This window comes from Stegodyphus dumicola, chromosome 6 (genome assembly GCF_044657685.1).
Source record: "Stegodyphus dumicola isolate Sdum_Otavi_A_Nest chromosome 6, ASM4465768v1".
In the NCBI taxonomy this organism is placed as follows: domain Eukaryota; kingdom Metazoa; phylum Arthropoda; class Arachnida; order Araneae; family Eresidae; genus Stegodyphus; species Stegodyphus dumicola.
Window position 1 is genome coordinate 201202306 of NC_140773.1, and position 15009 is coordinate 201217314.

Here is a 15009-nt window from a genome sequence, read left to right on the forward strand (position 1 = left end):
CTCATATTAATCTTACTTTCAAACACAATGAACCCTTCCTAACATGACTGCTTCCATATGATTTTGATCTACTGTTGAAGAGGCTGCCTCAGAAAAGGGATGTTTAATAAGAAATACTGGTCACTTCAAGAGATTGCCACCATAACAGCTTTATAGTATATTACCTCAACACTGGAACTGATGTTTGCTACTATCTGTTAACTAGGATTTTGCTCCCAGCCCAAAACTTTTTAATGGCAGCTAGAACAGCAATTATTTCCGATTTTTAAAGCAAATATTATACAATAATAACACATCCATTTCTCACTAAATGGAATACATGAATTAATCACTCAAAGTTCATATGAATGGTCAAAAGGCAACTTTCATAATTTTCAGAGTGGTATTCGACATTTTTCTTAGCTACTGGTTAGCATCAAATTTGGGACATTTATAGAAAACGTCAAATAATTACTGATATGGAGAAAGAATAATCATGTGCACCAGTAACGGATGCAACAAATTCAATTGGAGATTAGAAAATTTCTTTCACAGAGAAGAAAATTCACACTTGCAAAAGTGATCTGCTGTTTGAAAAATTTTATTCCTCATGTCATAAAGAAAGGAATGCTTGGTTTTCTCCATTCTCTTAAATATAGAAAACAAATGTAATTCAGTTTCACAGAATAAATCAACCACTTTAGCAAATGGACTAACCATTTTCATTCCACACACATCTACAAAGCATCTCCTATCTATGGGCACAGAATATTTTATGCACTAATTCCAAAGAAAGAAATACTTCAAATGCAATAAATTAGCATTCACAGCGCACCAGCTGAATCAATTTAACATAAACAATTTTATTTAAAAAAAATTAATACCTTAAGTTACAGAAAAATTTATCCGAGTATGTTAAATATTTTAAGTATTAATTTAGACCTTTTACAACTTAAATTATAATTCCCCCCCTCTCAAATAAAAAAAAATAAGAAAAAATTTTAAGTGGTTCATTTCATAATTTTTTTTTAATTTTTTTATTTTATTTTATTTTTTTATTTAATGCAATATGTGATACACATTACCTAGTTCTGCTAAGAACAGGTGAGGTAGATGAGTTTTTCCAGTGAACTTCCCGTTCTGCATCTGATGTATACCTTTTAGATTCCAACCAACGAGTGACTCTAAAAAAAATTATTATTTTTCTTTGGTTAACAACAGTATATGGCAAAGCCAACTATTTAAGAATATTTCTGAAAATTCATATCTGACAAGGAAGCAATCAATCAATCAAGATGATTCTGTAGCCAAGATATATGATGTCAGAAAAAGCTTTTATTAATTATAATCAACAACATAAAGTTTATTGAATTCTTTTAAGTATTAAAAGTGCTAATAAATATTTTGTTAATTGGAGAACCAACCAATTTTTCTCAATGCAATATTCATATATAATATTTCAGGAATGAAAATCGACTGGTCAAGATAAACTTACAAATCTTTAAGAGGAAGGGAAGACAGAAAAATTTCACTAAAGTTAATACTCAAAAGCTATGTACTGCTAATGCTGATCGGGGTAATGCTGCACAAGCTATTTTGCACAATTCTTTTCATACCATGCTGGTAACATCAAGAATTTTGGTCTGGTTCGCAATCAGCAAAGATTTTAGTGGGATTGGAATGAGGGCTTTGTACAGGTAAACTGAATTTATTAATACCATTTGTTCAAATAAATTAATCTTTGCTTTATGAACAGACATATCATTTTGAAAGAGAAATGGGTCATTTCCAAACAGCTGCCACAGAATATGCAGAATGGAATTATATACTATAACTTCATAACTCAGATTCAGACTTCTAAGCACAAATGCTAGTGCACCAAAGAGGAAAAAAAAAAAAAAAAAAAAAAACACATGATAACTCTCTTTTCACCAAATTTTACAATAGTGACCATATACCCTATTATAAACGATATTCCTCTGATAACAACTGTCATGTTCATAGATCATCATCCATAAGTTTTCCACAACATACAGTGTGATTCCTCACTCCTGTTCTTACGCTGCTCCAATGTCCACAGAAGATATGCTTTATATCACTGTAGGATAGCACTCTGTAAGCAATCATTGGCTTATGTGCTGGTCCTCACTTATGAAATCAAACAGCAAATCTTTTGACAGATAGTATAAGAGCTGGCTTCACATCCTAAAGCCAATCAAAAGTCTTAACCTACAGTTTTTTTAATAGGACTTAAAAGTCTAACTTCACCACCTATTGCAGGTATCAATAATACTTATCTAATAATAATACTTGCATTTTTTGGATTGGACTACTGTTCTTAAAACACTCACATTCATATTTCACTTCTACAACCCTTGTCACCCGCTGTATCTAAAATCTGCAAGAAATCTATAGTGGAATGAATTAAAAGAACAGAGGGCACTGACAAAGCATACCATGCTGATTAGTCTCAGCCTATGCTGCACATTTTAAAAGCAGTAATTTGTATTTATATCCCAGTTCTTAACAGTAATATAATTTATATACAGAACTAGAAAAGTAAGTTTTTTCTCAATAACAGAGAAACGTAAAAAAGTTCCTTTTTTAGACTTCCAAAATATTTTTAAAATAATATATTAAACTTTCCTAAATTTCCAAAACAGAAGGATAAACATGCTATGTCAAAAAAACTAGTATCGACTTTCAAGAGATGTTGGAGGGGGCGTGGAGATGCAACCTTCTTGTTCCACATGATTAAAATTGTTATCACTATGTATGTAATATATAATGTATAATGCATAATATATTACATACATAGTGACTTCAAAAACTAATTCTAAAATTAAAAAGAAAACAAAAAATAAAATCAAAGCTTTCAGATTTTATATTGAAAGCTCTTCTATTATCGGGACCGGATTCAGAAATGTATGTATGTAGGCTCATGTATTTGTATATATGTGCAGGTGCACACATACATACATAAGTATGTACATATGCACATGCATACATGAGTGCATACATAGCTGCTAATATATATAAATTTCTGAATCCGGTCCTGATAACAAACGATTACCTTTATATTATACTCAAACAGGCATTTTATTCATTTACAGACACATACACATTACAAGAGTATTTGGGCTCTTGAAAAATTGGAGTCTTGAAAAAAAGCTCTCCCCTGGGCTAAAAATATTTAAAAACTGTGTATCTTCAGAATTTCCAGCTGACAGTCTCATACACTGAGGATATAAATGTCTTATTTCATACGCTGCTGGCATTGCTTGTTTTCAAACGTTGAGCGTGTTAATAAAAAACTTATTACGATTTTATAAAATGGGAAATATTTAATTTGATTCGAGGTTCAAACTTTTTATTCAAGGTTCAGACTTGGCGTGTAAAGGTGCAGTTGCCCCTCGCTCCCTATTTTTTTACTTCGCTGATTTTTTTGGCGTTTTAGTCTATGTTTTATATGTTTTATCAGATAGCCTGGCTCAGTAAAAGTAAGCAGCCAGTGTAACTCTGATTCAAAATCTGGTTACGACCATGTGCAGTGCTGATAATGACCATGTGTTTCTGAGACTCCTTTGCCGATGCTCTATTTTTCTTCTTTTCCCCCTTTCTAGTAATTTCGTTCTCCTGATGAGGAAGGACATTTAGTTGCCCTCGAAATCAATTGTGTGTTTTAATATATGTACGCTAAATACAAGGTTGTAATTGCGATTTTGATTTAATTTGAAATTTAAAATTTGGACTTCCAGGTGCACATGCTTGGGTGGAGATCTACATTATTCAAAACTGGATGGCTCTAGGTACCGTTGTTTTTTTTTTTTTTTTTTCCTTTCCACAATTTGAGAAACATATAAACTGGGTAGCCATAATTAAACCGACAGTGCTCACAGCGTTCTGTAGCGTGATCTATTTGCGAGAATGACACCACATTTTGTAGGAAGATTAAACAAGACGGGGGACGAAGGATTCCGCGAAAAAACAAATTAGTTCCAAAAGTCACTGCTAGAGGAATATTTGGCGCTGTGTAATAGAAAATAGAGTGTTAACAAAAGCAAATTAATATGGAATAAAATTACCTTTTATTATGCACATTTTCTGATTTAGTTCAAGTGCAATATGGCAACACTTTTAAAAAAGCGTAAAATTTACATAAACACCGATAAAGTCTCGTGATCTGCAATATCACATACGCAGAGCAGAAGAAGAAGTTCTTTATTCAAATTTCACGTTACATCCATTCGCACAGTGCCAGCTGCTAGGGTTTTAAAAAGCAATGTGTTACGTTTCAAATCAATCGGATTGAAAGTTTATGTGCAATGTCTCCTTCTTTAGTCGAGCATGCGTTACTGGTCAAATTCTTTTACCTCAACCAGTGCAACGTGTCAGCCGCTCTTCGTGCTTTTAGAACGCACAAAACAAAACAAAAAAAAAAAAAAAAAAAAAAAGGCGTAAAGGTAACGGTCCCGTGTCAGTTAATGGGCTAAAAGCAATGGTTGCGACATTTGAGAAAACAGGTTCTCTGAAGTTTCAGTCAGGCAGAGGACGAAAACCTGTACCACGGGATACAATCGAAGCAGTTACCACGGCGATTGTCGACAGAGGACCAAACAATATTGCTGCCACCTCTAGCACTCATGGAGTAGCTCGAAATATGGATATGCCTTACAGTATAATATGGAAAATCTTACTAAAGATTATCAACTTCTATCCATACTAGATCAGCCGTGTACAGGAGTTACTGTACCCCGACCATGATAAGCGATTGACTTTTGCTCTCACCTTTCTTGCCAGAATGGAGGTGGATGATGCTTGGCCGTGGAAAATCTTATGGGGAGACGAGGCCCACTTTTACCTGAATGGAACTGTGAATACCCAGAACTGCAGAATTTGGGATGACAAACCACCACATGCAGTCACAGCAATTCCCTTACATTCCCCAAAGGTAACAGTTTGGTGTAGGTTCACAGCGGAATTTATCGTAAGTCTATGAGACATTCTTCTATGAGAACATTACCCCAACAAGACCGGAAACCTGTTCTGTTACCGGAGAGAAATATCGCCACATGTTGAACAGCTTTGTCATTCCGGCACTTTAGCAAAGATAATGCCTGGGGATAATCATTTTCATGTAAGATGGAGCCCCTCCATACGTTGCTGTATGGGTGCAACAGATGCTATGACAGAAATTCACAACAGAAAGAGTCATTAGCCGCTACTTTCCAACTGCATGGCCACCTCGGTTGCCTGATTTTACCCCATGCGACTTCTGGCTATGGGGTTACCTTAAGTCCAAGGTCTATCAAGGAGTGGTCCAAGATCTGGCTACGTTGAAGGATAACACATCACGGACTGTATGTGAGATTCCTGCAGACATGTTACTTTCTGCTGTTGTGCATACTGTGCACAGAATGCAATATGTGGTCCACAACAACGGCAGCCACACTGAACTTCATTTGAATGCAAAATAAAAGGTAATTTCCATATTGATTTGCATTTGTTAACACTCTATTTTCTATTACACAGCACCAAATATTTCCCTAGCGGTGACTTTTGGAACTAATTTTGTTTTTTTGCGGAATCCTTCGTCCTGTCTTGTTTAATCTTCCTACAAAATGTGGCATCGTTATCGCAAATAGATCGCGCTAAGAACACTGTGAGCACTGTCAGTTTAATTATGGCCCCCCGGTATATATATTCATGTAAATTCTTTATTATTTAGTTTAATATAATACAGGGTGATAATATTTGATGTCCACAATTTGAACAGCGATACTCTGCATTTAACCCTTCTAGGACAGGCATCCCATATATGCATTCCCTAAGAACGTCTCTTACAGCTGGGCGTCCCATCCACACATCACTAGAGATTGCTTTCAGAGGATGGGTGATACGTATACGCATTTTAAGAGGGAAAGTTTTTCTGAAGACCACTTAAATAAACCACTTTACTAGATGGCATCCTATGTTCATTACTTTTGAAATGAACATAGTTTTAGGTTCTTGACCTTGAGTTTTATATATTCTGTCTGACTTTGGTATTTTACTCATCAACTGCTGCCAGGGAGGGCGTAAACAAAAGTGGGCTCTTTAAATCGCGGCATGTTAATATAAACATCCGCATGTCTGATGTATAACCAATTCCTTTTTATTCTATTTCCCCCATACTATGTACCGTCTTTTAGGGTTACTTATGTGGAGTTCTGTTACATTTTGCATTACGTTCAGATATATTTCCGTTTCTTCTCTTTTTATTTAGGAAAGCCTCACCTCAAGTCCATTATGGCATGAAGGTGCTATTTTTCAGAGAAAGAATACACTTGTATGGTTAATGAACCATTTAATAACACAGATGAGAGTGATGATTCATTTTCTAAAGAGTTAGAAAGTGATATTTTTTCTAAGAGTTAGAAAGTGATACTTCTCTGTGCTTTGAGATTTACAACACTCGGTCTTCATTTTAAATTCTGTTACTTCTTACTGTAAATAGTCCTTATTGTATTGTTTTATTAATTTTAAAATTTATTGATGGATTTTATCAATTAAAACTTTGGAATAATTTGAATAGCGCTTCCGAAAATTATTTTACAAGATAAGCAATTTTTTTTAAATATATTTTCATGTAAAATACAGAAAAAAGGTTATTACATGCTAATTTTAACATATATAAGAGCTCAAATAATAATCTAAAATGATACCAAAAATTACGATGCCAGACGTGAAACTTTTTTTATATATACATATATATATATAATAATTTATTTCCTAAGCAATATTGATTAATTCATTATATTATCTCCTAAGTTTAATATATATATATATATAATTAGGCTTAGCAATGCAAAGCCCCCATCCTGTATGGTGACTGCCTTCGATTCCCTTAAGTTCCGCGCGAGTTTCTTAAACAAAGGGTTAAGTGACTCAACGCAAAATGCCATTTTGAGAGTAACAGTTCTGGGCTAATGCCACTTTGGGCCAATAATGACTACATAAAAATTTTATGATTTTGGAAGTGTACAGAAATAACTACATGTTATGTTCTTGAAATAATTCATGTAAGTCTAAATTAAAACATACACATATTCATTAATTAATGACACTAACTTTGAATTGCTGGGGTTTGGTTCACAAGCACTTATTCCACTATCAAAGAAACTGCTCCTACTGTCTGTCATTGCAGATAACTTTTGTTTGATAAACAGGCGCTTTGCCTGCTCTCTGCTACGTCTACTCTGAGAATCTAAAAATTCATCAGGAATGGGTTCCACTGAATTAGTGTCCTGATCCTAAAGAAAAGGGGGGCAAGAATATAAGCAAGTAAATAATAATTTTAAAAAAATTCTCTTTGAATATTTAATTTAATTAACACTGATAAAAATACAGGCATCAGATTTCAATTTGGATATATTTTTTCAAAAAAAGTACGAAATAATACAGCATGCATAGACAGCATTACTATGCTTTTGCCAGACATATTTGTACAAACTTTTATAGTACTTCAGAGTAAATATAAGCAAGGGGAAAAAAAAAAAAAAAACCTCAATGTAATATTTTAGCTTCTCTTACCATCTTCTATATTCATAAAATAACCATTACATCACATAATTTTACTTTCTTATCATTTGTAAGCTGTGGCTTTTTACTAAATTATGAGAAGTTATCTTTAACATAAATTAATCAATTCTTTAAAAATATCTCTAACATAAATAATATAAAATAAATATAATAATATAAAATCTCTAGCATAAATTAATCAATTCTTTGTACAAACTTCATGTCAGCAGAAGGTAGACAGATGTCAGAACTTTGAAAAAATGAAAAGCTGCAAATAAATATTTAAAGCAGAAAAATAGTTTTGAATTGGGGGGGGGGGGTAATTTCAAGTAATTTTATAATACTACTCCATTTTATAATTAATGTAGTTATGTAGCAAAAATAATTAAATTACTTCACATTAATTCTGAAACTGTTCAATATACTAAAACATTCTTTCTAGACGTTCCAGACATACCCTTTTACCTCCTGATTCTGATTCTAATTATCAACTTACTTTAATAAGAATAAACTAAGAAAGACAAACATAGAAGCATTTTAAGAATAATGTAAAAACCTTTTCATTCAAATGGCAAATAACACTGTGATTTGAAAACATGAAACAATGATTTTCTTAACTCTCTAAGTAGGAGAGAATCCACAGTTCTATGAATAAACTGCAAATTTGGTGCACAAAACTTATTTACGCAACTAAAAATTACAAAATAAGTTGTCAATAGTTTTTGTATAAAAAATAATGTTAAAAAAACTGAAATTACTAAGTACTAAAAAAATTCATAATATGTACCTAGTAGCATGATCTTGGTTTTTGAGCTGGGGGGAAAAAAATGTCATTTGTTAGATGCAAGCCACAATGCAAATTACATCGTGGTATACTAAGTTATGATGAGAGTCATTTGTTACAATAGTTCAAAAAAATAAATCTCTTGTTTGCTTTAATGCAAGTCACACTTAAAAAGCTTCAGTTTGACCATGCCTGTTATATACAATGCATAAACATAAATGAACAGCAATAAAACTAACCTTTCCATGTCTTAGGTATCCCTGTCCCATTTTGAACCCTGTTCCAACAGATTCTTGTAATGAGGGATCATACGGCCAACGAACTCGAGAACGTTCTGATGCTTCACGAGTCAGAGGTGAGGGTTCATGAGTCAAAGGAGACATACAACCAGGTGACAGAGTTGGTGTCTGTTGACAAGAATCTTTGAAGACTCTAGACACATGTTTATCCAGAATGTCTTGAACATTATCCTCACTTGGACTAATAAAGAATGCTGTATCCAAAACTGGAGGTGCACTATTTTTGTGGGATCCTTTCTGAATAGATGTCACCTCTGGTTTAGAAGATTCTGGTTCCTGATAATAAATGTAATTTATTACTTACTATTTTAATATATATTACATACATTAACTTATTACTTGCAGCTGTTTACATTACATACAGCAAAACATTACCTAGCACCTTGCTAGGTGAAAGTTCCCAAGTGGTAGTTTTTTAAAAACTTTTTATCAATAAATAGGAAACTTTTACGTAAAAATTAAATAAAAACTAAGTTGCTTTGAATTTAATAACTATTAAATAAAACAGGAACAATTTTTAGCCATATTATAACTCTAGTAGAGGTGATACTCCCAGTTCAGCAGTAGCATGTGACTTTATGGCAACACAATTACATTTATATCTACTTATCACACTTGTATATAATTCATTGTGCAAACATTGTACATCAATGAAAAATTCATACATTTAATGTAATTAATTTTATTTATGATGTTGACATTACAACTCGCGTTGAATAATCATTCATTTCATTTGCAATAAATGCCACTGATTAACAGAAAAACATCACTTTTTGCTTATTATTATTATTCTGATAACACAATTTCAAATAACTTCAGTTAAACAAAGTTTTTAAATTTGATTTCATAAACCGTTTTGTTTTGATAGATATCCCCTGTACCGCTGCTCAAATGTCAAATTATTGGTGGTTAAATATAAAAGGAAAATTAACTTGAAATAAAAATCATTATTAAAATTATACGCATCAAAAGAATTTAAAATCAAGTTTTATAACCAAACTACACTTAACTAATTAACATGAGCTAATTCTATTAATTACAAATAAATTAGAATAATATTTAAAACATACACCATAACTGAAACTACAATGAAGAAATATTGGATCATTGACTGAGCTCAGGATATTAAGCTCAGTCAATGCTATAAGCCAAACAAAACATCCCCACCTAAATAAATAAGTCAATTTTTTGACAACATGTATTCCTTCAAATCATTTAAATCGATAAAAACATTTTGAATAAATAAATAAATAGAATAAAACTAAAAACTAAAAACCAACTAATTTCTCTGGGCTATATTGAGAACAACAAGCATTCTGGCAAAAAAAATATCCTTGTAATTAGAATTTTATTGTTATTTTAATAAAAGTACTACTGGAATTTTCTATTTTGATATCTTTTACTAATGGCTACGAACTGATTTTGCTTCTGTTTTAAAGAATTGAGATTAACTTCAAGAATGGTCCCACTGCCTTAAAGGAAAGACAACTGTTAGTTTTAAGACACAAAGACTGCTTCCCTACACACATATCAATCCTCTCAGTAGCATGACTTCTTGAATTTGCTTATGAAGATGTGTATTTAAACTACATTTATTAACTAAATTAGTATCAAGACTTTCTATTTTCATAAATTTTCACTCATGATAATGATATTTACATGAGTAAAGGAGGTAAAACAGTAAAATATTTGAAATTATAAGCTAATATAACTCAAGTGACAAAACATTTCATGCCAGAAAAAGGCAGTCATGCCATTCGCAGGATTAAACCAATTTTAATACACAGATTTAGGCTTTATGGAGCTTGTTGATTACAGGTTAAGTTAAAAAGAAACTTCTAGCTGCTGATCTCAATAGCAACTCCCCCCCTTCCTGAAACACATTTCTCCAGTTTTCTTACAAATTAACCTCTACTATAAATAAATTTTTAAAGTTCTTATTGGGGGAGGGTAAAGTTTGCATCACAGCTGCCTAAAACTGCCCAGTTAGATTCTCATCAAAACTTGTTGAACATTCATTCAATGAAAATTTTAAAAATGAATTACTTGAACAGCAGTTTTATGAGCAGAATAAAAAGTATAACATATTTATAAAATAATATAATAACTTGAAATTTTAACAAAAGGAAACAAAATTAAAAACCACTGAACACAAAACAAAAATTACCTCAATTGCTTTCAGCTTTTCAGAGACCTTTTGGTTGTGCTTTTGTTCTTCTAATACTTTATTTAACTTTTTTACTAAGATTGCATGAAATTCTTCTTCTGATAGTTTCTGCTCCAGTAATCTTTGTGTACGCTAAAAGGAGGGAAAAAATCAGATTTTTACTTCAGAATTTGAAAATATCTTGACAAAATCAACATTATTATGTGTACATTTATATATTCCTGTCTTCAAAAAGTTCATGGAAAATGCTGCCCGCAGTTTATTTTTCACATGTAAAACATTACTACTTAGTCACCTTCAAAGAAACAAAATCCAGTTGAATACACACACTTGCTCCAGATAGTTTGATGTTTCTGGAAATATGAATACAGACAGTCTATAATCCGGATTCATCAGGACTTCGGCGATTCCAGATTAGGGGTTTTTCTGGATTATAGATCATCATTTTAAATATGGTAAGATGATATGCAGAAATTATACAATTAAAAATATCAAACCGTAATTTATGAAATAAAGAGCAATTATTATCTAAAGAGTATCAAAATTTACAAAAAAAAAAAAAAAAAAAAAGCTTAATATTTATTTGTCTACTTTATTAAACAGTTCTTTCAATGTAAATTGTTTAAGTTGCTTCATTTTTTTGTGCTAATACTTTCTCTTTAATTCTATAAACAGACATAATTTCTTATTCAGTTACAAAGTTCCACACTGTTCAAGTCCCGTAATTTTTATGTTGAGAATACCGATTAACTTGTCAATCAAAATTGTTTTTGTTTTCAATAACCTTTCTCCGTCACTTTCTTCACTATCGGAAGCAGTATTTTCTGGATCTAGAACCATACTACAGATTTCAGCGTCCGTTAATTGATTGATTATTGGGGCATTGTCATCGCAATGAAAAACTTCTGTTATATCATCTTCCTTTATTACTGCTTCTCCACATTTCTTTACAAAATCCAATAACTGGAAAATTTCACCTTTAGTTTGCGATGTCCGAAAACCTTCAAATTCACTATTGGAAGCGGTATTTTCTGGATCTAGAACCATACTACAGATTTCAGCGTCTGTTAATTGATTGATTATTGGGGCATTGTCATCGCAATGAAAAACTTCTGTATTATCATCTTCATTTATTACTGCTTCTCCACATTTCTTTACAAAATCCAATAACTGGAAAATTTCACCTTTAGTTTGCGATGTCAGAAAACCTTCAAATTTGCAGCTATCATCTTCATCGTCACACCATGAAATATGCCAAGCATTTTTTAATGTATCTTGAGACACATCCTCTCAACGTGCATAAACCATACACACACACACACACACACACACACAAAAAAAAAAAAAAAAAGGTTTGTGGCTTTGAGGTCCGAATATAGATCATTCGGAATAATGGATATCCGGATTACAGACCTTGTATTGTACTTCCTTTTATAGGAGATAATCATACATAGAAAATAATAATTATATATGTATTATATATATATACACACACACAGATATATACATATATATATATATGAGAGAGACAGAGAGAAAATATAAATATTTGTGTATGAAAATATAAATGTACAAAATTAAAAAACTTACAGGTATAAAAGTACTGTGACTAAGTCTGTCTTTGTTGAGAGCTGCACTATGTTTTAGTGCTTTCTGTTGTCGCTTTTGCCTGCTTTTACTGTATGTAGGGCAATCACTAAGTAGAAATTAAAAATTAATCTCAAATAAAAAGAACTTAATACATTTTTACATTCAAAGTTTACAATAATACTTCAACAATTTTTGTATATAATACACAATCCATGTAAACCTTTACAAAAGAAAGTTCCACATAACTCTTAATTTCCATTATTTAAATTTGGCCTGTGACAGGGGTACCCAATATTCATTTCGGTAAGAGCAGTATGTTGGAATTCAGGAATGTCCAAGAGCTGCAACTTGATTTTCCAAAAGCAACAAGTCTATATTTACATCATTTTAAAAGTAGTGAAACAGATTTCAAATGGAAAGAAGTGTCTGATTCTAAATAATCAATGAGAGCCTGCCTTCAGAATGTGATAATGCATCAAAGGCAATGGGCATCTTTGTTTTTTCTAATTACAGCTCGATGAGGTTAAAAAGTACTCTTTTTCAGTTTCAAAATATTCAGATTCTTCCGCGATACGTTCTTGTAAAAGCTGATCAATCACAGCTTTGTAATGCTCTTGAAACTTCGGATTCTTCTTAAATCCATGTCACAGCGACTCAAACCATTTTTCTGTTATCTTAAAATTATCCTGCAATTCCCTGTACACTCATTCCAAGGCAAAAAAGTCATATATCTGTAATTCTCAGATTTTATGGATTCTTGAAATTTTCTAAAGGTAAAATCATCTTCTAAGTTGTAGTTGTCATCACATTTATTAGAAATTCTCAAACCTTCCAAATGCCATAAATTTCTCATTAATTTGCACATTGAATACATTTCTAAATTATTTTCAACTTTTATCAAATTCTGCTTAAACGCTTCTGATGTAATACACATGTATTCTGTTCCACTCACAGACAACCTCAATTTAATTTCTACCGCTGCTAATGATTCAGAAATTTGGCAGATTCTTCCTGCAAAGCATCCACAAACAGATCTAACTTTTAAAGGTGTCCTTTAAACAACTGTTTGATAGAATGAGCGTAATATTTTAATGTTTTTGAGTAACATTAAAGTTTCTTAAGTAACAAGAAATTAAATAACATTATTACATTTGGATACTGATCAGTTTGTTTACTAATATCTTTATAAAAAAAGGAGACAAATTAACTGCAGTCTAAGTCAAGTCAAGTCGTTAATCCGGACTTGTCGGGACTTCGGCGATTCCGGATTATCGATCGTCATTTCAGGATTATAGATCATCAATCAACGCGATGCATGCGCAGAAAGTTTGAAGCTTTGAGGTCCGGATTATGGGTGTCCGAATTAACGACTTTTGACTGTACTTTCTTCTGGGCATTGAGTAGTTTTAGTTTAACATATTTCAAGCGTATATTTTATTTGCATAAGAGCGGCACACAGCTTGCGAACTATGATATGGCAACCTTGACATATGATATGACTGAAAGGAAAAATTATTTTCAAATACTAACAATAAGAATTCCAAGTACCTGTAATATTTTTAAATTACAGGGACATGGAGATATTCACTGTTTTAAATGAATTTATTTATACATTAATTTTTTTAATACAGGATTCCGATCATGCTAACTGCAAGGACATTTAATTTCATAACTAAAAAAAAAGTAACTGAAATTTTATTTTTGTTCTTACTGCTTCATTTGTATTTATTATCAAAAAAGCATACTACTGATCCAATATATCACCATCAAACTAAGAATTACAGTGTTTGCCTGGACTGAATAACAGCAGAATCTGTCAGTGGAGAAGCTAATGCTTCACACCTCACATCACTCATTTTCATAATGTTGCTTCTAAGTATTTAAAACTAAACTGATTCTATTGCAAATAACAAATGTATCAACTCCCATTTAATGCTGACTTTATATTAAAACAGAATGATTCCATACCGTATAAGCAACTCAACTGCATCAAGATAATTCCTTTTTTCTAACTTAATAGTCTCTATATCTAAAATACGTATCGCTCTAATTTGAGAAATAAACTCAAAAATCATATATCATTCCAGATGACACTATGATAAAATTGACAGACACTTTGCTACATCGAAAGCAAATAAACGATCTTAAGCCACAGCAGAGCTTATGTCATTAGATTATCACGAATGCTGATTGTTTTAAATCTTTTTCCTGTTTAATTCTCAATTCTTAATTATTGGCATTTTTATCTAACATGATTAATATCCATTAGGAATCATTAAAAATATTTTTCTAACAGCACTGTTTTTAATTAGGTTTCATTACAAATTAATAAAGGGAAGTTTCACTACAATAAAAAACAATTCCTGTACTCAAGGTCTACGAAACTTACACAGTACTACCGTCAGTAACAGACATTGTATCATCTGTTTGAGCATCTGAGGACAAACTTTGTAACTCAGAATCTTGAGCAGATGCTGGTAAAAAAGACCCATATTTAGAATGATAACTGCTATAGTTTCCATATGGTGATTTTAAGTATAACCTAAAACAAAACAAAAAAAAGAAATAAAATTACATTTAAAAAAAAAAAAAATTTACAAACAAAATTACAAAGCTGCTAACGTAAATGA

The 15009-nt window shown here is 31.9% G+C and overlaps 1 protein-coding gene across 6 annotated transcripts in view; it reads right to left on the reverse strand.

Moving 5' to 3' along the window:
* LOC118199305 (axin-1-like) overlaps positions 1-15009 on the reverse strand; it is a 137520-nt gene that overhangs the window by 16002 nt on the left and 106509 nt on the right. For all 6 annotated transcript variants that reach the window (XM_085819345.1, XM_085819340.1, XM_085819341.1 and 3 more), the window contains 6 exons: positions 14769-14921; positions 12380-12485; positions 10790-10921; positions 8563-8898; positions 7090-7271; positions 1065-1163 (listed from right to left, as the gene is read on the reverse strand). In XM_085819345.1, the coding sequence (XP_085675471.1) occupies positions 1065-1163; positions 7090-7271; positions 8563-8898; positions 10790-10921; positions 12380-12485; positions 14769-14921 (1008 nt within the window). The remainder of the gene's footprint in view (positions 1-1064; positions 1164-7089; positions 7272-8562; positions 8899-10789; positions 10922-12379; positions 12486-14768; positions 14922-15009) is intronic.